Source organism: Daphnia pulicaria, chromosome 7, assembly GCF_021234035.1.
Source record: "Daphnia pulicaria isolate SC F1-1A chromosome 7, SC_F0-13Bv2, whole genome shotgun sequence".
NCBI classification, from domain to species: Eukaryota; Metazoa; Arthropoda; class Branchiopoda; order Diplostraca; family Daphniidae; genus Daphnia; species Daphnia pulicaria.
In genome coordinates, this window is record NC_060919.1 from 1,966,495 (window position 1) to 1,989,093 (window position 22,599).

The 22,599-nt window shown below is 40.3% G+C and overlaps 2 protein-coding genes across 6 annotated transcripts in view; both read right to left on the reverse strand.

Moving 5' to 3' along the window:
- The window catches only part of LOC124349621 (LIM homeobox transcription factor 1-alpha-like), a 947,038-nt gene that overhangs the window by 67,743 nt on the left and 856,696 nt on the right, over window positions 1-22,599 (reverse strand). The gene's annotated exons all lie outside the window — the stretch shown is intronic.
- LOC124349713 lies at window positions 4,988-22,286 on the reverse strand. Of its 5 annotated transcripts, XM_046800518.1 has the most exons (15): window positions 22,201-22,286; window positions 21,989-22,121; window positions 21,768-21,911; window positions 21,517-21,673; window positions 8,272-8,310; window positions 7,626-7,984; window positions 7,445-7,570; window positions 7,098-7,373; window positions 6,793-6,977; window positions 6,623-6,717; window positions 6,423-6,537; window positions 5,924-5,937; window positions 5,766-5,865; window positions 5,085-5,132; window positions 4,988-5,016 (listed from the first exon to the last, which is right to left on the reverse strand). In XM_046800518.1, exons 5-14 carry the CDS (start codon window positions 8,291-8,293, stop codon window positions 5,126-5,128), a joined length of 1,299 nt encoding a protein of 432 aa, XP_046656474.1. In that variant the 5' UTR covers window positions 8,294-8,310; window positions 21,517-21,673; window positions 21,768-21,911; window positions 21,989-22,121; window positions 22,201-22,286; the 3' UTR covers window positions 4,988-5,016; window positions 5,085-5,125. The 5 variants fall into 5 exon arrangements, with proteins under 5 accessions (XP_046656474.1, XP_046656473.1, XP_046656475.1 ...); XM_046800517.1 differs by lacking the exon at window positions 22,201-22,286 and having other exon boundaries at window positions 21,989-22,190; XM_046800519.1 differs by lacking the exons at window positions 21,517-21,673; window positions 21,768-21,911; window positions 21,989-22,121; window positions 22,201-22,286 and adding an exon at window positions 17,532-17,683.

Sequence of the window (22,599 nt, forward strand, 5' to 3'; positions counted from 1 at the left end):
TAAGCAACGATATCTTGAAATCAATGCGTTGGCGGACGGGAAGCCAATGAAGGGATTTAAGACACGGAGTGATGTGGTCACGTCTATTGCAGCCAGTCACGAGTCGAGCAGCCCAATTTTGGACCTTTTGAAGCACACATAGCTTTGATTCAGGACATCCGACCAGAAGAGAGTTGTTGCAGTCAAGAGTAGAGAGAACGAATGCATGAAGGAGTTGAGCCAGGGCAGGTTTTGACAGAAATCTCTTCATCCGGGAAATACGGCTGAGGTGAAATAGAGCCTTCTTCCGGGTGGCCAAAATTTGGGCTTCCATAGATAGCTGAGAGTCAAGCCCAGCACCAAGGTAGTGGACCAAAGTAGACGGGAGAACTGGAGAAGAACCTACCATTAGCGGCATGCTAATAGGCTTTACACGTGATGAGTCGGAGAAAACGAGAAGACAGTCTGTCTTTGCTTCATTCAGCTTCAGCTTGTTTGTCGTCATCCATTCCTTCGTCTCAGCAATGCACCGCGATAACGTAGCAAAAGCAACTTTCTGAGGGGAGCCGTCAGAGTTCAGCACAAAGCGAACCATGTGTTGGGTATCATCTGCATAGAAATGAACCGGGACGTTATGTTGATTGGCAATGTCGCAAACTGGTGCAGTGTACAGGATGTAAAGAATGGGTCCGAGAACCGATCCTTGAGGAACACCATATCTCAGAGGTTTAGGAGTGGATGAGACACCTCGGAGGCTGACAGATTGACAACGGTCCGACAGATAGGACGAGAACCAAGAAAGCGCAACTCCAGTTACCCCGTACCGTACGGAAAGTCGATTCAATAAGGTGGAGTGATCGATAGTGTCAAAGGCAGCACTTTGATCTAGCAACGAAAGTAGCACAGCATCACCAGCATCAACGGCCATTCGCATGTCGTTGACAACTCGAAGGAGTGCCGTTTCTGGAGAATGATGTCGACGATAAGCAGATTGCACCGGAGCGAAGAGGTCGAAAAAGTTGAGGTGAGCGGTGAGTTGCTTCACAGCGACACGCTCAACGAGCTTAGACAGAAAAGACAGGTTCGACACTGGCCGGTAATTTGACAGATCGTCGGGACATAAGCTAGGTTTCTTCAGAAGTGGTGTGATGAAAGCGATTTTCATCCCCTTCGGAAAAACGCCACTAGAGAGAGACAGGTTTATTATGGTCGTGATTGGAATAGCCAGGACGTCTACGAATTCCTTAAGGAGGGAAGTTGGAAGAGGGTCCAGTGGTGAAGACTTTGCTGGGCACGACATGATCAGAGCAACTGTCTCGCAGATAGTGATGGGCCGAAACAGAGAGAAATCGAACTTCAGGTTGACAGATTCATCAAGACTTGGAAAGGAGTCAGTGGAATCTAAGACAGAACGAATAGTCGAGATCTTGGTGTCAAAATAGACGCTGAATCGCTCTACCAAAGATGACAGTGAGTCATGATCCGGGAGTCGCAGTGCAGGCTTCTTAAGGAGAAAAGAGTCGACCAGTTTGAAGAGAGAACGTTTACCAGCAGACTCGGTTATCTTCTGAGTGATGAAAGATGATTTCTTCTCGAAAATCAGTTTCTTTAAAGCTTCACGGGCGTTAGTAAGGCACTCTCGGTCGATGGTAAGACCCCTAGCACGATATTTGCGCTCCCATCTCCTGAGGCTCCGCCGGCAGGTACGAATCTCTTCACAGTCCCAGGGATTGTCAGGTCTCACCGTAAGACGCTTAGTGATCAGGGGAGCGTGCTTGTCAAGAACCGCCCGGACATCGGTGTTATATTGGGCAAGTAAACTCGCAGTGTCGTTCTCTGGATCGATGAATATTGAAGAGGCAAGAAGATCGGAAACGAAGGCTTCACGGTCAATTGACTTCAGCCTCCTAAACACCACTGTCTTTTGAGGACGCACCAGTCGATGCACTTTAACAAGAGTATGGACAGCAAAATGGTCACTGATGAGATCAGAGGTGTAGCAATGCATGACAAAGTTATCAGCAAGACGGGAGAGAACCAAATCAAGTAGGCGACCAGAGACGTGAGTCGGTGTGGAGACATGTTGGCACAAGCCGAAGGAATCAAGAGTAGCAAGGAACTTACGACCAATAGAACATGCATTGTCATCGACATGGATATTAAAATCACCAAGAATCAGGAGTTTTCCAGCACCGACAGAGAGAATTTCAAGGTAGTCGGAAAAGTCAGAGAGAAACTTTGGACAGCTCACTGAAGGTGGTCGATAAATAATTGCAATTTTGACAAACACAGTATTTACTGTCAATGACATGGCTAAGTGCTCAAAATATGGTGACTCAAAAACAATGGGGAGACGGTTGACACAAATCGTTGAACGGTGAATGACAGCAATCCCACCACCTCGTCGACCAACTCTTGGCACATGGATAGCAACGTAACCTTCAGGAATGGTATTGGCCAAAATCTCATCTCCATGCTCAGGTGTAAGCCAGGTCTCAGTAATGGCAAGGACATCAAGATCAAAAGTGAGAAGATGGTGGTGGATAACGTCGGGTTTTGAGGCAACTGATCTCGCATTAAGTAGACCAATGGGCAGGAACTTCTTTGATGCTCTCAATCTCTTCACACAAACACCACTCCTGCAGCCACGATAATTACTTGGTGTCAAACTGGAGCCCTTGTCAAGCCTCAGACGTAAAATAGTGGCAGTGGCACTGGGTGACAGCGGAGGGAGGAGAGAGTCACGAAGAGAAAGGAACAACAGACGACATTCTGCCCACGGCATATTGCGAGCACTGACAGTGACAGCCAGCATAGTAAAGTTAATAATAATTAACAGCAAAAGTCAGCCATCAGGCAGTAGAAAAAGACAGTTACCAGCAAACACAAAATTCCGTTCAAAAAAGAGAAGACACACTGTTGTTACACAGAAAAAACTGAAAAATATCGGGAGCCCCGTTAGGACGCAGCCTCTCAGGGCGCAGACCAGCAGACGACGACATGTGCTTCGCAGATCATCTATTGTTATTGGTATGATGTTTTGTTAGTTAACCCGTTGGTTGCCACGCCTATGTTCTCCCCTAGCTCCTTAGCACGGGCCGCGCTGTTCGGTCTCGTGGTTTTCATGCCGCGGGGTCGGACAGTCGCACCAGCCCCAGATTCGCCGAAAGGCCCCGTTAGGCAATGCACCATAGACTTCCCCCTTGTCGATGCGGTGATAGATTCTAGAGGTTGTGCATTCCATCTTCTCCTGTCACCGTGTCAGCCCGGACTTGTCAGCAATGGCAAGTCCCACTTTGGTCATGGATCCTTCAGAAATGGCGCTTAGAGAGTAGAGAGCAACCTACGGGTTGTATGGCGTGGCAGCCGACGGGTTAACTTAAGTGTATGTATGTATGTATGTGATTGTAAAAAGTGGTGGAATTGTGGGTGGAGGTGGGACAATAAAGCAATTCCTTTTCCAAGTTTTGTTTTTGCTGTGTCTTATAACTTATAATAAAATCATGTTTAGCACTTGACTTGTATATTTCTTACAACTTTGAAGTTTTACATAAATTATAATCAGAAGTGGCTTATCATCTCCAGACTCTTTAAACAAACTTCTATGAGGAACCAAACACTATCTGCAATTCCTGTGGCACAGCAATTTCAGGAGAACACCAGCACAGCTACTTCATTTCTTTTTCTTCAATCCTGTATCAGCTATAATCACATCTCTCAACTGGAAACAGGCGGCAAAACCACTGCACAGGCATAGTTTAAGTATCATCAAGTCCTATGGGGAAAAAGGAATATTATTTTCCATGATCAAACATAAGATGCCAAAGAAATTGTGTAAAACAAATGACAGACATTTTTCCAAGATTCCACTGGCATTTGGCAATGAAATTTTAAATGGAGTTTAAATACCAGGAAAAGAGAATGATGTTGTCTAATGCTTAAGGGTTAGAAAAAGTTTGCAATACAGAGAGGAAATTTTTGTTCTAGTTTGATCAAAAGAAAGTTGTTAACTCAAAGGAAGCTGATTGCTATCTGATATCTTTCACGGAAACTATTATTTGGAAGCAAGAAATAGCACCACTTATTGTCTAAATCAGATCAGAGTTTACTTGTCAGTTGAATTTAAAAAAAAAAAGACGCAAGACTTCTCAAGTTACAACCAATAAATTCAATCAAGGAACTTACCATTTCAAAAAGTCTTCCTGCAATGACACTTCAGGATAACACCAGCTTGATAAACTGCATGCAGGATGCTGTAGCTCAACTTGACAAGGTCACACCTTTTACCATCTGGCTGAAACAAAACCACTGTGGCCATGATGCCAGCCATGGAGCTCAGAATTTGTTGAGTTCTCACGTTCTGCAACAGGATCTCCAACCTGAACACCAACTAATAAAATCTATAGTATCATTGCAGGGATATTTATCAACAAAATTACTCTGCTACCTCTGTAGAGTTTCTGCGTGAGATGAGACTACATCCGAACAAGTACAGCCGTAGTCTATGGTACAGCTAACAACGGATGACATTTCGGCAAAATGGAAAGCAGTTTCAGTCCACGTGATCGATTATTTGGCCAAGTGAAAATTCTGTAACAAATTGCCTGTAAATTCACACATCAACGTCTAGGATTAATTACATTTGAGATATCCAAACTAGAATTTACCATTAAACTAGAATTTACCAATAAATTTCAATGATGGAAATGTAGATCGACACCGCAATTCCGTAACGAATTTGGAATACCTTCTCACTTGGCGTTTCGGAACAAAATGGCGAAAATTTCGTCCTCTCTCAAAAACACTCGCGTCATCTGGCGGCTGGGGGACAACTTGATTTATGCCACCTACTGACGGAGCCAAAAGATTCCTCCACGTTTGACTGTACGGAAAGGAATCAAGGATGGATGCGCCTTAGCAATTTTTACGTCGAAGGTATGCGATTGGTAGCTTAGTTTTAGTTGGTAGAAATATGACAAAAGAATTTTAGGGTTTTATGCGGCATTGGCACCAAAGTCAAGTGATGGCGACCGACACCTGGAAAAACACCAAACAGGAGAATCCAGTCAAGTTGTGCGACATTCAGGAAATGCTGCACCACCTACCGATTGCTACAGGCACCAGCACATCCAACGAGGAAAAAACATCAAATCCTGCGATAAGAAAAACGGGACGAAGACGGTGATAAAATATTGACCTGCCGCAGCGATTTTCATGGATGACATGTGTCAAGATTTGATTTGAAATTTACTTTTCTTAGTATTACTCACCATCATAGATCCTAAACTATAATTCCCTAATTCGTTTTGAAAAACGAGGCACTCCTTTTACGTCACGATCCACCCGCAATTGCACTGACTTTTACTACTCGTCTAATAGTTTGACTACTTAACAGTTCGATAGCAAATTACCGCTCAAACAAATAAATGACATTTTTTAAAACCTATTGATGTGCTAAATGTTGGCAGAATAAAAAATAAAGATGAGAAATAACGCCCGACGTCGACGCTAAAATTAAAACAGATTTTTATATCAGCAAACCAAAAGGTACTTTTCACATTCCTTATCTATCACAATGTACGCAGTCATCAGATCTTTGTCGGGAAATACTTCATCGTCTAGTAACTTCCCGTGTTTCGCGCTTTCTAAAAAGTTTGAACGCACAAGTCGAAACAATTTTTCATCATCCCAACCAGTTTGAAGACGCCTGAAACAGTTTTGACGTTTAGTGGAAATCGGTTGAATTGCTCAAGGTAGTGCATTTGAAAATTTTAATTATTTCTTACCTGAAAAGCCTAGGATGAGAAAAGTAGATGGTGGGTATGCGCTTCATTCCAAGGCAAGTTGAAATAATCCAAGGATCATTCATCACCAAGCTCGTTTCTACTAAAAAGATGCAAAGTTAATACGGTAAGTAATAAGCAAAATTACTTATTAATCTCACCTTTAGTGTGCCTCCTAAAATGACATAAAATCCCCACGGATCAAAACACAGAATTACTGGGACTTTATTTAAGAGGACAAACAGCGAAGACGTAAAACTAAACGTGCAATTTCTTGTTTGCAAAGGGTGCCGTCTATACCCATGCATTGTATTTAATTTTACAATCCAATGTAACTAACTGGCAATTACCCCTACAAAAGTAATCTACATGAAATATAACGACGCAATGTGCTGCGCTATAATGTGAAATGTGGACTGTACCAATACCCAGGAATCGATGAAAAAAGGGTTGAAGGAATAAACATTAGAAACCAGACTACCCCAATGAATCAAAACTGAAAATAATCGGACTCATTATTTGGATGAAATTCAACTTGATTGTTGAATACGCGAATGCTGAAAGAAAGAAAGATTCCAAGGAAGGTAAAGGGTAATGTAACCAAGAAATACACCAAGTTAGAAAGCGTTGATTTCGCAACCACCGGTACCAAAAGAGAACCTGTTGATGTAACCGCAACGAGCCATGTGATTTCCTGTTCCAGAGTAAGGGGGAAGAACATCAGCTCCTGTACCAGTGCAGGCTATTGGGGCAATGTCGGCTTCCCATCCAGATGCTGTGGATTTAATCAACGAAAAAGTGAAATTAACAAAAATTCATTCATCGACACCAACCGCTGTTATGGGAGCTCAGCACCTTACCGTAGTTAGTGAGATAAGCTTTGACGTCAAACCAGCCGTTTTCCGTCTCTGAACAATCCATGTTGAAATCCACCATATGATTGGCATCTCCCCATCTCAGGAAAAAAGAGTAAAATACAGCATTTGAAATTTTACGACGTGATAATGATATTTTTTAATGGTTTTATTACTTGTTTAGCGGCTGGTATTCGGGTTTCGCAGGGTTGTTTGTAGTCCAGACCAAAGGAGTACCGAAAGCAGGACTACCCATGTAGGTTCCTTGTCCTGCTTGAGCCCCAAACCAGTCGAGTTTGGTATCACCCACCCTCCAGGCATCGTAACCAACCCAGGGTGTACCAACACCCAAAGAGTTCATCTATTAAAAAAAAAAAAAAGTTTTAATTGATTACACAGAATATGCATTTTATGCATGCCAAATCACATGCTAATAAAAGACAAATAAAAGACAAAAAAACAACAATTGCAATTAATTTACTTGAACAGAAACGGCACATTCTGAGGTCTCCGCATCAAGGTCGTCTTGGCACACAGGACGAACGATTGTGCTGTCGATTCCTCCACGAATAAACAAATCTTGCCCAACTTGCGTCGTTTTGTAGATGAATATCACCGTCCTTTGAACAGGTGACTGGGGTGTAAGAGTGGTCGTGGTCACCATCTCGGTTGTAGAGATGTCATGAGTTTCGAGTACAATGTTGTCAATGGCGATGGCATCTTCTATGTTTGACCCACAATACCCGTAAAATGACAACTATAAACAGCCATATAACATAAGCCAATAACATGATGAATTTAAACTTGCAATGGACACTAGTGCCTTACTGTCACACCAGTCGGTTCCGACACGGGGAGGGAGACAGAGGCTGGGCGCCAATCAAAATTCTCGGCCGTAGAATAACTCGTCAATGTCAGGATCGTCGTTTCAAACGCAACTGCGGCCATCACAACCTGCAAAAAGAAACTGGTTTTAGGATTTACAATTTTTCAACCATAACATTTTTACCTCTAAAGCGTTGCCGCTGGCGTATCGGGACCGAATCCAAAAGTCAAACGTCATCGTGTCACCGGGAAAGGCCGTGAATGTCACTGTACGCAATATGACAAGACCGGCAGACAATTGCGAGTTGCGGGTAGATCGAAGGTATTTGGTGCCTGACAGGGGAGTCGGCGGCGGGTAATTCACTTCAGTTGGAGAAGAGAAATCCTCGACATTCCAATAGACGCTGGAGGGCGTTGAATTGTCGTACCAAGGGTCGGCGGATCCACTCTCAAAGTTGTTGCTCAACAGGATCCGAGCTGAAAGAGGATTGACATCAAATGAACGATTTGGGTTTTCGTGACGGACGGTCCAGCAAAAAGCAACTGAAATGACAACAAAGAAAATTATAACAGAAATGTTTTTCATTCTTGCGTCCAATTAATGGAATCGATTTAGCGAATCGTTTAAACGTTTAATCGTTTTAACAACTTTCGAATGGTTTGGAGGGATCCATCCCGTCTATAAAGTTCCGTTATCAGGACGGTAGAAAATTGACGCTTATCTGTGTAAAAATAAGAGTTCCTAAACAAATACATACCTATGCATTGAGGCTATCGCAAAGATAACAAATCGGAGACAATCGGCTGCATAACGACAAAGAGATACATACCGTCATTTACATTCTTGTTCATCTTCACCTCAGCAAAATCTAGTAAAATAAAAATTAACAAATTAATAGAATGCATCATAAAATTTAAAAAAATATTCAGCCGTAGATTCGTAACGACATGTGACACAACTACTACATATTCAACTTGTTGTTACTTGTTAGTTAGTTGTTGTTAGTTGGTTCAAAGACTGCTAGTCGATGTAGCCTACCGATTGGGAATCGATTCGGTAGATTGAGCGGGAATTTCGAATATCAAAGGAGGGCTTTACATTCAATACAGTAGAACCAACAGGAAATATGTAGTAAGACTCGAGATTTTAGCCATGTTGCTAGTTTTTGACTGGAACATTCATTAGATCCGTCATTCTACGCATAAATAGCATTTTAAAAAGAGCGCAATCACTACACATGATTGAGAAAGGATCCATCTTATTTCCGAACAGACTTCAGTTGCTAAGATAAACATCCATCAAGTGGGTCATTGCTTCACTCGGCATTGCGAAGGTAATTTAAGTAAGAAAGAAATAGCCACCGCAATCTAACAATTTTAACAACTGGCATTTAGATGTACACCAACGCAAATAGAAATGATTACGTCGTCGTTTTGTCAACAATAAGGACCTTGGTTTCCGTCCCTAGACAAATACGTCATTGCGGGAAAAGAAAAGAAAAACCTTAATCTGAACCGGAACTAAGTATTGCAAAAGGAAATTTATTGGTCACGACACGTCATTGCCTAGCGACAACACAACTCTCTTTCTGCAATGTAATTTCGCGGGGGTCTAAAAAGAGGCCATTTGCGCTTTTAGGAGCAATACAAATAGTATTATTTCTCACATTTCATAAAAAGCTTTCAACATCTCTTGCAATTCCGCCTGTTTGCATTAATCGATTGAGGCGAATCATATAAATCAATAAAGAACTCAAACAAGGATAGACATAAAACGGTAACAAAAGGAAATGGCCACACCCCTTGTTCTACCCATGAATAATAAATAGGAGGAGGCCCTTAGCTTAGAGGCCCTTACATTACGTGATGAAACCGGGGGGTTTCGGAAACTCCCTACCTTTTGTCATGAGAAGGAAACGTATGAGACAATGCAACTTGAAGTATCTGACTCGCCTACACTTTTTGCGTCGTTATCTTTTCAAGTAGTAAAGGACTTGAAAGTCGCCCATATGTGATAATTACAATAACAACAAAAAATGACACGTCGTTGCCTGGCGACCACACAACCCCAACAATCAACAAAACGCTCTTGTTCTTTATATGCGCTATCAATCAGGAAGTATAAAAAGAGGCCATTTTTGCCTTTGTGGCCATCAGTTTTGCATCAAAGAGCAAACAGGTGAGCAACATACGTAAATCTATAATAATTTCTAACATGTCATTAAAACTCGTAAAAACTTTGACTACTGTTCCCCAGAATATCGAGAAATGACATCCAACTTCCGAGGGGTCGCCGACTCTTTTCGCAAGTGCAATTTGGGAAAAATGGGAAAAATGAGAAAGTCGAGAAAACCTTTTATCCCGACATTTCCGGGGTTTTCTCATTTTTCCCCGGTTTTTCTTATTTTTCCCATTTTTCTCGTTTTTCTCTAGTTTTCCCAAGTTTTCCCATTTTCCCTCAGTTTCTTGGATTCCTTTGTTTTCTTGTATTTCCAAAGACAGGAAAGTGTCAAACGTTCATAATTTAAGGTTTTTTTCACGTTTGACATAAGAGAAATACTGAAACTTATTGTAATAATGAACCCCGTAGTCTAATACTATACTTGGATATCTGTCCGCCATGATTGTGTTAACGATTGCGGGCGCCACGGACAGATTTGGCTTAAAGTATTTAATGAAAAAAAAAAATTATTTACTAGAAAACAGTCTGATCGAATTCGTCAAGGATAATAATTTCTAACATGTCATTAAAAACTCGTAAAAACTTTGACTACTGTTCCCCAGAATATCCAGAAATGACATCCGACTTCCTTCTTCGCCATTGAACAAAGGAGAACAAACTGTTAACATTGGCGAGAAGATCGAAACGAGCTGTCTATATTTCACGCAATTCCGCCTGTTGCAACATAAACTGTTATACTGCACCATTTGTTCATTTTCCTGTGTGAAGGGAGAGTAAAGAGTATCAAAAGTGGATGTAATAATTGCCATAGTCTTTTCGTGACATTATAACTTGTACAACATCTGAAAATGGGAGGTCGGTTACGAAAGGATGGTCAACCTGACATGCGATACAAGAGCAATCGCGAGAGTGCCAGTAGTAATTATGTCGCTCGAAAATCTGCCGTCACAACCGGAACCTTCCGTTCGTCAGACAACGACAGTTACGACTGGAATGCTCCTGGTCCACTAAGAAAAGACGGACAGCCAAACATGCGCTATGCGGTCAACAAAAAGTATGTCGCCGAAAAAGAAGCAAATAAAGTGGCGGAAAACGACAGGAACGACCGGAATGCTCCTGGTCCACTAAGGAAAGACGGACATCCAGATATGCGCTATGCAGTCAACAAGAACTACGTCGCCGAAAACAATGTTAAAATTCAAGAGAAAATTCCGGCAACTATCACAAAACCAACCAGTTCATCTGTTCCTTTGCGAAAAGATGGACAACCAGACATGCGATTCACGTGCAACAAAGTAGAGAAGAAATTAAATCCTCCCGGGCCACTAAGAGCAGATGGACAGCCGGACATGCGCTTTGCTGCAAACAAAAAGTATGTCGCCGAAAGCGAATCAAATAAAGTAGCGGAAAACAAGAAAACTGCCGAAGATTTCAACAAAATGGAAGCGGTCAAAGCAAAAGTCAAATTTGGACTTGTAAATGCGCAATCGCTTGGCAAAAAAAAGGAAAAGCTGGAAGACCTCATAGCCCAATCGAAATTGAACGTTGTCGCTGTCACAGAGACCTGGTTCGCGAATGATTCCGAGCTGAACGACGCATGTCCGAAAGGATTTCAAGCTTTGCACAAACCGAATATAGTAACAGGTCGTGGCGGGGCACGGCGCGGCGGGGTCGCCATTTTCTGCCGAGATAACATCGACATTACTAGGAATTACCACAAAAGTTACAAATCGTTCGAACATCTCGATGTCTCCATTGCCATCTGTTCAAGCGAAAAGATTAGAATCATCACCATCTACAGAAGATTCGGGAACATCAAAGATGAATTTATACAAGAGTTTAAAGACATGCTGAAGGCGTCGAATGGAGACAAAAGAATCTTCACAGGCGACTTCAACCTGCACGTCGAAAAACCTGCTGATAGGTATGATCGAGCCTTCCTCGACTTAATTAAATCGCACGGCCTTGTACAACACGTCGAGAAATCAACGCACAAAAATGAAGGAATCCTCGACTTGATTTTATCTCGACCGTCTGATAGGTTGGTCGAAAATGTTCGCGTCGGAGATTATTGCAGTGATCACAAAAGTGTTGAGTGCACAATATCGATTGAAATAAAAAGGAAAGAAATAATCGAGAGAGAAGAGTAAATTTTAAAAATCTGGGTAAGGAATTTTGTTTTGAAAACAATCTTCGGAATTTCAACGAATTTTCTCTTATAAAACACTTTCATTTAAGAAATGCGATAAGCTCACTAATCGTTCTACTAACTAATGTTAATCAAGTTACACCAAAAACTAATTATCTATTTTATAAACGACATTTCTGTAAAATCCTCTTTTGACAAATAGTTCCTATAAGACAAATGACACATTCATAGAATAAGTTATGCATTAACCTATAAAAGCACCGACATTTTGTTCAACGCTTTACCAAATAAACGAAAAAAAAATGAATTTTAATCAAACGATTGACTAAGATTTTACTTTCCTACATTTTGAAAAATATTAGAAAAATTCTGTTAAAATAACTATTTCAGCTACAAATTGCGCAAAAAAAAAGATTTCTCTGACCGACAATAGTTAGTTAAAAACTCAAGGACGCTACCATGGAAAGATCAAATTGACAAAAGTCAATTGATCGGCTAAATCTAACTGCCTTGTCTATTATTTAGATGACCAGCAGACAGAAGAGTGTGCTCTGTGCTGGATATCATACCGGTCGATTGTACAGAACAATCAAATTCATTTTAAAGCATGATCTAAAGATCATGCCGCCAATTGGCGGCTATTTAAACGATTGACGAATAGGAATCACAAGTGAACGAAAAGTTTTCATACCTTCTTCATGATAAAAATGATGACGGTTGGATGTGTGAGAGAGCACGAGAATAATTTCGAGTCCAATCGAAGACTTGGAGTTATCAAAAACGAAGAAAATTAGCGTCAAAGTTTCTGGGGACCACCGCCGACAACAGCATTAGGGCAGTCATCTCATAAGTGCTGGTGCTACATACCAGGTAAAATAGAACAAAAAGAATGATACTAAAGTAATGAGATTTGTGAATAAGTGTCAAAACTTCTGGGGAGACATTACCAACAAAAAAGGACATCAACTCTGTTATGAAATATAAATTTCTATCACCGCACAGTAGTTCTAGGCCAACCTGCTTGGTTCACAGGAAAATCACAAGGTTAGTGTTGATGACTTCCAATAAGCAAATAAACCTGAACCCTGAATTGTAAGGAATAGAAAAAAAAATCAACTATAGAATTCATTTAAACTTAATAAGACAAAGGCAAATGACCTGAGTACAAACTGACGAAAAAAATGATGAGGGATTGACGACCCAAGTTTGACAGCAGATCAAGCCTGGTGTGGTTAGACAAAAGTATGCGTTTTCACAGTTCTTGGGCAGGACAGCAACAAATGGTAGGATACTGTATAAAACAAAACTGGTCGTCTTACTCGTCCAATTTTAATCAGCATGTTCTGAAAATTCTAGAGTGTTATCTGATCATACCACAAGATGTTGGCAGTGCTGTCGTCTGCTTCACTACATGACTAATCCGATGTTGTCAAACATTTGAGCGCTGAATGCTAAATTATCCTATTAAGTAAAGTGTGATTAAAAATAATAAGAATGTTGGACAAATTCTTTTTCTCACAAAACTGTTAGTTGACGTCGCATCGGCAATCCACCAAAACGAAGGAGCACTTGGCTGAGTCATGGAAAGAATCAAGCTGAGGAATAAAGCTGCGGAAGGAAAAAACGAGCATTAATTGATTGAGGCAAATCACATAAAATAATAGAGAATTAACAACTCAAAACAAAGGCAAGAATGTAAAGCGGTAACAAAACGAAATAGTCAGCACGTCCCTAATTCTACCCGTGAATAATAAATAGGAGGAAGACCCTTATACATTACATACCGAAGCCGGGGGTTTTTAAAAATCCCCTACCTTTTGTAACGAGAGAAAGAAACGTACGGAACAATACAACTTGTAGTATCCGACTCGTATACACTTTCTGCGTCGTCATCCGATAATTTCAATCGGCTATACGGAAGATGATGAGCGTCTTTCAACATCAGCAACTGACACATGAAGAAACTTGACACCAAAGCAAAAAAGATTTCTTACGGAGGTTGCCCTTTAACTTATAAAGGACTTGAACGTCGCCCATGTGGAGATGCGATAAATGAAATGTTGCTAGCCGGAACTACCTATTCAAATTACAAATAAAAATGACACGTCATTTCCTGACGAATGCACAACTTAAATAATGAACGATACTCTTTCTGGTTCTATATCTGCACCATCATCCAGGAGGTATAAAAAGAGGCGATTCTCGACTGTATGGCTATCAGTTGACTTCACCAAAGAGGCGAGCCAACAGCCAACTAAAAAAGTACAAACGAATTCGAATTCTAAAATCAGTGTGCGCCTCAGAATCTCCTGAAATCGCGCAAAGCACCAAAGAGCAAACAGGTGAGCAACAGAAAAAGAATAAATCGAATTCTATTAGAATTTCTAACATTTTATTAAAAACTTCGACCACTTTTCCCCAGAAAATTTAGAAACCAAATCCAACTCCCTTTTCACAACTGAACCAAGGAAAATAAACTGTTAACATTGGCGTGAAGATCAAAACGTGTCTACATTTCACGCAATTCCGCCTGTTGCGACATAACTTCTACTGCACCATTTGTTCATTTTCCTAGGTGAAGAGTATCGAAAGCGATTTGATCATTGCCATAGTCTTTTCGTGACATTATAACTTGTACAACATCTGAAAATGGGAGGTCGGTTACGAAAGGATGGTCAACCTGACATGCGATACAAGAGCAATCCAAAGTAAATAAGATTTCTTACGGATGTTGCCCTTTAACTTATAAAGGACTTGAACGTCGCCCATGTGTGATAATTACAATAACAACAAAAAATGACACGTCGTTGCCTGGCGACCACACAACCCCAACAATCAACAAAACGCTCTTGTTCTTTATCTGCACTATCATCCAGGAGGTATAAAAAGAGACCATTTTTGCCTTTGTGGCCATAAGTTTTGCATCAAACAGCAAACAGGTGAGCAACATACGTAAATCTATAATAATTTCTAACAAACATGTCATTAAAAACTCGTAAAAACTTTGAATACTGTTCCCCAGAATATCCAGAAATGACATCCAACTTCCTTCTTCGCCATTGAACAAAGGAGAACAAACTGTTAACATTGGCGAGAAGATCGAAACGAGCTGTCTATATTTCACGCAATTCCGCCTGTTGCAACATAAACTTTTATACTGCACCATTTGTTCATTTTCCTGTGTGAAGGGAGAGTAAAGAGTATCAAAAGTGGATGTAATAATTGCCATAATCTTTTCGTGACATTATAAGTTGTACAACATCTGAAAATGGGAGGTCGGTTACGAAAGGATGGTCAACCTGACATGCGATACAAGAGCAATCGCGAGAGTGCCACCAATAATTATGTCGCCCAAAAATCTGCCGTCACAACCAGAACCTTCCGTTCGTCAGACAACGACAGCTACGACTGGAAAATTCCTGGTCCGCTTACAAAAGACGGACAACCAGATATGCGCTATAAAGTCAACAAAAAGTATGTCGCCGAAAGAGAAGCAAATAAAGTAGCGGGAAACAAGATAACACCGGACTGGAATGCTCCTGGTCCACTAAGAAAAGACGGACAGCCAGATATGCGCTTTGCCGCAAACAAAAAGTATGTCGCCGAAAGGGAAGCAAATAAAGTAGCGGAAAACAAGAAAACTGCAGAAGAAATCAACAAAATGGAAGCGGTCAAAGCAAAAGTCAAATTTGGACTTGTAAATGCGCAATCGCTTCTCAAAAAAGGGGAAGAGCTGGAACAACTAATAGCCCAATCAAAATTGAACGTTGTCGCTGTCACAGAGACCTGGTTTGTAAATGATTCCGAGCTGAACGACGCATGTCCGAAAGGTTTTCAAGCTTTGCACAGACCGAGAATAGGTCGTGGAGGTGGCGGGGTCGCCATTTTCTGCCGAGATGTCATCGACATTACTAGGAATTACCACAAAAATTACAATTCGTTCGAACATCTCGATGTCTCCATTGCCATCGGTTCAAGCGAAAAGACTAGAATCGTCACCATCTACAGACCACCGAGGAGCAGTAAATTTGAATTTCTAAAAGAGTTTAAAGACTTGCTGGAAGCGTCGAAGGGAGACAAAAGAATTTTTACAGGCGACTTCAACCTGCAAGTCGAAAAACCTGATTGGAATGCTCGAGTCTTTCTCGACTTATTCAAATCGCACGGTCTTGTACAACACGTCAAGGAATCAACGCACGAAAAAGGAGGAATCCTCGACTTGATTTTATCTCGAACGTCTGATAGGTTGGTCGAAAATGTTCGCGTCGGAGATTATTTCAGTGATCACAAAAGTGTTGAGTGCACAATATTAATTGAAATGAAAAAGGAAGAAATCATCGAGAGCGATGACGGACAGCCGGACATGAACTATGCCGCACGCAATAACTATTTCGCCGAAATAGAAGAAAATAAAGTGGCGGAAAACAAGAAAACTGCAAAAGAAGCCAAAGAGACGGAAGCGGTCACAGGAAAAGTCAAATTTGAACATGGGAATGCGCAATCGCTTCTCGTTAAAGAAGATCAGCTGCAAGACAAAATAGCCAAATCGAAATTGAACGTTGTCGCTGTCACAGAGACCTTCTTCGCGAATGATTCCGATTTGAACGACGCATGTCCGAAAGGATTTCAAGCTTTGCACAGACCGAGAATAGGTCGTAGAGGTGGCGGGGTTGCCATTTTCTGCCAAGATAATTTCGAGATTTTTGAGCATTCCAACAAAAGTTACAAATCGTTCAAACATCTCGATGTCTCCATCGCCATCGGTTCAGGTGAATCGATTAGAATCGTCACCATCTACACACCACCGGAAAGCAGTAAAGCTGAATTTCTACAAGAGTTCAAACACTTGATGGAAGCGTCAAAGGGAGACATAAGAATCGTCACAGGCGACTTCAACCTGCACGTCGAAAATCCTTGACTTGATTTTATCTCGACCGTCTGACACGTTCGTTAAAAATGTTCGCGTCGGAAATGAATTCAGTGATCACAAAACTGTTGAGTGCACAATATCGATTGAAATAAAAAGGAAAGAAATCATCGAGAGAGAAATAATCGAGAGAGAAGAGTAAATTTTAAAAATCTGGAAAAAGAATTTTGTTTCAAAAACAAACTTGGAAATTTCATCGAATTTTCTCTTAATCACTTTCATTGAGAGAAAAGCGATAGGCTTACTAATCGTTCTACTAACTAATGTTAATCAAGTTACACTAAAATCTAATTATCAATTTTATAACCGACATTTCTGTAAAATCCTTTCTTGACAAATAGTTACTAAATAAGACTAATAACAAGTGACAACACAAACAGAAGTTATGCATTAACCTATAAAAGCACCAAAATTTTGTTCAACGCTATACCAAATAAACGAAAGAATAATGAATTTTAATCAAACACGATGTGTTTCTTTACAACATGATTTTACTTTCCTACATTTTGAAAAATAGTTGAAAATCTGTTTAACTATTCAAACTACAAATTGTGCAAAAGAAGGTTTCCCTGACCGAAAAAATCCGCAAAAATTAGTTGGTTGAAAACTCAACGACACTACCCTGGAAAGATCAAATTGACAAAAGTCAATTGACCGGCTAGATCTAACTGTCTTTCACTTGTCTATTATTTAGATGCAGTAGAGAGTGTGCTCTGTGCTGGATATCATACCGGTCGATTCAACAGAACAATCAAATTCATTTAAAAGATCTTGTCGGCTATTTTAAACGATTGACGAATAGGAATCACAAGTAAACTAAAAGTTTTCATACCTTCTTCATGGTAAAAGTGATGAAGGCTGGATGTGTGAAAGAGCAGAAGAATAATTTCGAATCCAATCGAAGACTTGGAGTTATAACAAACGAAGAAAATTAGCGTCAAAGTTTCTGGGGACCACCGCCGACAACAGCATTAGGGCAGTCATAAGTGCTAGTGCCTAGTGCTACATTTCAGGTAAAATAGAAAAAAAAAAGAATAATTAAGTAATGAGATTTGTGAAGAAGTGTCAAAACTACCGGGGAGACATTACCAACAAAAAAGGACATCATTTCAAACTCTTTTATAAAATATGAATTTCTATCATCGCACAGTAATTCTAGGTCAACCTGCTTGGTTCACAATAAAATCACGAGGTTAGTGTTGATGACTTCCAATGAGCAAATGAACCTGAACCCTAAATTGAATGATATAGAAAAAGACAAAAATCAACCATAGAATTAATTTAAACTTAATAAGACAAAGGCAAAAGACCTGAGCAAAAACTGGCGACATAAATGATGAGGGATTCACGACCCAAATTTGGCAGCAGGTCAAGCCTGGTGTGGTTAGACAAAAGTATGTGTTTTCACAGTTCTTGGGCAGGAGATGACAGCAACAAATGGTAGGATACTGTATAAAACAAAACTGGTCGTCTTACTCGTCTAATTTTAATCAGCATGTTCTGAAAATTCTAGAGTGTTATCTGATCATACCACAAGATGTTGGCAGTGCTGTCGTCTGCTTCACTACCATGACTAATCCGATATTGTCAAAGATTTGAGCGCTGAATGCTAAATTATCCTATTAAGTAAAGTGCGATTAAAAATAATAAGAACGTTAGACAAATTCTTTTTCTTTAAAATTCTATTTCTCACAAAACTATTAGTTGACGTCGCATCGGCAATCCACCAAAACCAGGGAGCACTTGGCTGAGTCGTGGAAAGAATCAAGCTGAAGAATAAGGCTGCGGATGGAAAAATACGAGCATTAATTGATTGAGGCAAATCACATAAATTAAAAGAGAATTAACAACTCAAACAAAGGCAGGAATGTAAAGCGGTAACAAAACGAAATAGTCAGCACGTCCCTAATTCTACCCGTGAATAATAAATAGGAGGAAGACCCTTATACATTACATACCGAAGCCGGGGGTTTTTAAAAATCCCCTACCTTTTGTAACGAGAGAAAGAAACGTACGGAACAATACAACTTGTAGTATCCGACTCGTATACACTTTCTGCGTCGTCATCCGATAATTTCAATCGGCTATACGGAAGATGATGAGCGTCTTTCAACATCAGCAACTGACACATGAAGAAACTTGACACCAAAGCAAAAAAGATTTCTTACGGAGGTTGCCCTTTAACTTATAAAGGACTTGAACGTCGCCCATGTGGAGATGCGATAAATGAAATGTTGCTAGCCGGAACTACCTATTCAAATGACAAATAAAAAGGCACGTCATTGCTGGGCGAATGCACAACTTAAACAATGAACAGAACTCTTTCTGGTTCTATATCTGCACTATCATCCAGGAGGTATAAAAAGAGGCGATTCTCGACTGTATGGCTATCAGTTGACTTCACCAAAGAGGCGAGCCAACAGCCAACTAAAAAAGTACAAACGAATTCGAATTCTAAAATCAGTGTGCGCCTCAGAATCTCCTGAAATCGCGCAAAGCACCAAAGAGCAAACAGGTGAGCAACAGAAAAAGAATAAATCGAATTCTATTAGAATTTCTAACATTTCATTCATATTCGACCACTTTTACCCAGAAAATTCAGAAACCAAATCCAACTTCCTTCTTCACAACTGAACCAAGGAAAATAAACTGTTAACATTGGCGTGAAGATCAAAACGTGTCTACATTTCACGCAATTCCGCCTGTTGCGACATAACTTCTACTGCACCATTTGTTCATTTTCCTAGGTGAAGAGTATCGAAAGCGATTTGATCATTTCCACAGTCTTTTCGTGACATTTTAAGTTGTAGATCGTCTGAAAATGGGAGGTCGGTTACGAAAGGATGGTCAACCTGACATGCGATACAAGAGCAATCGCGAGAGTGCCAGCAGTAATTATGTCGCCCAAAAATCTACCGTCACAACCGGTACCTTCCGTTCGTCCGACGACGATAGTTACGACCGGAATGCTCCCGGTCCGCTTAGAAAAGACGGACAACTAGATATGCGCTATGCAGTCAACAAGAAGTATGTCGCCGAAAACAATGTTAAAATTCCGGTAACTATAACAAAACCAACCAGTTCATCTGTTCCATTGCGAAAAGACGGACAGCCGGACAGGCGCTATGCGGTCAACAAGAACTACGTCGCTGAAAACAATGTTAAAATTCAAGAGAAAATTCCGGCAACTATCACAAAACCAACCAATTCATCTGTTCCTTTGCGAAAAGATGGACAACCAGACATGCGATTCACGTGCAACAAAGAAGAGAAGAAATTAAATCCTCCCGGGCCACTAAGAGCAGATGGACAGCCGGACATGCGCTTTGCCGCAAACAAAAAGTATGTCACCGAAAGAGAGACAAGTATAGTAGCGGAAAACCACAAAACTGCAAAAGAAGTCAACAAAATGGAAGCGGTCACAGGAAAAGTCAAATTTGGACATGTGAATGCGCAATCGCTTGCCGGTAAAGCAGACCAGCTGGAAGACCTCATAGCCCAATCGAAATTGAACGTTGTCGCTGTCACAGAGACCTGGTTCGAGAATGATTCCGATCTGAACGACGCATGTCCGAAAGGATTTCAAGCTTTGCACAAACCGAGAAGAGGTAGTGGAGGTGGCGGGGTCGCCATTTTCTGCCGAGATAACATCGACATTACTAGGAATTACCACAAAAGTTACAAATCGTTCGAACATCTCGATGTCTCCATTGCCATCGGTTCAAGCGAAAAGATTAGAATCGTCACCATCTACAGACCATCGGACAACAGTAAAGTTGATTTTCTACAAGACTTCGAAGGCATGCTAGAAGCGTTGAATGAAGACAAAAGAATCTTCACAGGCGACTTCAACCTGCACGTCGAAAAACCTGATAAGAATGATCGAGACTTTCTCGACTTAATCAAATCGCACCGACTTGTACAACACGTCAAGGAATCAACGCACGAAAAAGGAGGAATCCTCGACTTGATTTTATCACGACCGTCTGACAGGTTGGTCGAAAATGTTCGCGTCGGAGATTATTTCAGCGATCACAAAAGTGTTGAGTGCACAATATCGATTGAAATAAAAAGGAAAGAAATAATCGAGAGAGAAATAATCGAGAGAGAAGAGTAAATTTTAAAAATCTGGAAAAAGAATTTTGTTTCGAACACATTCTTCGGAATTTCATCGAATTTTCTCTTAATCACTTTCATTGAGAGAAAAGCGATAGGCTTACTAATCGTTCTACTAACTAATGTTAATCAAGTTACACTAAAATCTAATTATCAATTTTATAACCGACATTTCTGTAAAATCCTTTCTTGACAAATAGTTACTAAATAAGACTAATAACAAGTGACAACACAAACAGAAGTTATGCATTAACCTATAAAAGCACCGAAATTTTGTTCAACGCTATACCAAATAAACGAAAGAATAATGAATTTTAATCAAACACGATGTGTTTCTTTACAACATGATTTTACTTTCCTACATTTTGAAAAATAGTTGAAAATCTGTTTAACTATTCAAATTACAAATTGCGCAAAAGAAGGTTTCTCCGACCGACAAAAATCCTCAAAAATTAGTTGGTTGAAAACTCAACGACATTACCCTGGAAAGATCAAATTGACAAAAGTCAATTGTCCGGCTAGATCTAACTGCCTTTCACTTGTCTATTATTTAGATGCCCAGCAGGCAGTAGAGAGTGTGCTCTGTGCTGGATATCATACCTGTCGATTCAACAGAACAATCAAATTCATTTTAAAGATCTTGTCGGCTATTTTAAACGATTGACGAATAGGAATCACAAGTAAACTAAAAGTTTTGATACCTTCTTCATGGTAAAAGTGATGAAGGCTGGATGTGTGAAAGAGCACGAGAATAATTTCGAGTCAAATCGAAGACTTGGAGTTATAACAAACGAAGAAAATTAGCGTCAAAGTTCCTGGGGACCACCGCCGACAACAGCATTAGGGCAGTCATAAGTGCTGGTGCCACATATCCGGTAAAATAGAAAAAAAAAAAGAATAATTAAGTAATGAGATTTGTGAAGAAGTGTCAAAACTACCGGAGAGACATTACCAACAAAAAAGGACATCATTTCAAACTCTTTTATAAAATATGAATTTCTATCACCGCACAGTAATTCTAGGTCAACCTGCTTGGTTCACAATAAAATCACGAGGTTAGTGTTGATGACTTCCAAAAAGCAAATAAACCTGAACCCTGAATTGAATGGTATAGAAAAAGACAAAAATCAACCATAGAAGTCATTTAAACTTAATAAGACAAAGGCAAAAGACCTGAGTACAAACTGACGACAAAAATGATGAGGGATTGAAGACCCAAGTTTGGCAGCAGATCAAGCCTGGTGTGGTTAGACAAAAGTATGTGTTTTCACAGTTCTTGGGCAGGACAGCAACAAATGGTAGGATACTGTATAAAACAAAACTGGTCGTTTAATTGTAATCAGCATAAAGTTGTGATCTGATCCGTGATTCTGATCTGATAATACCACAAGATGTTGGCACTTGGCAGTGCTGTCGTCTGCTTCACCATGACTAATCCGGTGTTGTCAAAGATTTGAGTGCTGAATGCTAAATTATCCTATTAAGTAAAGTCTAAAGTGTGATTAAAATTAATAAGAATGTTAAGACAATTCTTTTTCTCACAAAACTGTTAGTTGACGTCACATCGGCAATCCACCAAAACAAGGGAGCACTTGGCTGAGTCGTGGAAAGAATCAAGCTGAAGAATAAAGCTGGGGATGGAAAAATACGAGCATTAATTGATTGAGGCAAATCACATAAATTAATAGAGAATTAACAACTCAAACAAAGGCAGGAATGTAAAGCGGTAACAAAACGAAATAGCCAGCAGCACGTCCCTTATTCTACCCGTGAATAATAAATAG

What these genes read in the sequence shown, in the direction of transcription:
- LOC124349713 (XM_046800514.1), bottom strand. Translation starts at nt 8,027, where the DNA reads ATGAAAAACATTTCTGTTATAATTTTCTTTGTTGTCATTTCAGTTGCT. An exon ending in CCAGCGGCAACGCTTTAGAG is followed by an intron (nt 7,571 to 7,625) that starts GTAAAAATGTTA and finishes TTCTTTTTGCAG; the next exon opens with GTTGTGATGGCCGCAGTTGC. An exon ending in CGGAACCGACTGGTGTGACA is followed by an intron (nt 7,374 to 7,444) that starts GTAAGGCACTAG and finishes GGCTGTTTATAG; the next exon opens with TTGTCATTTTACGGGTATTG.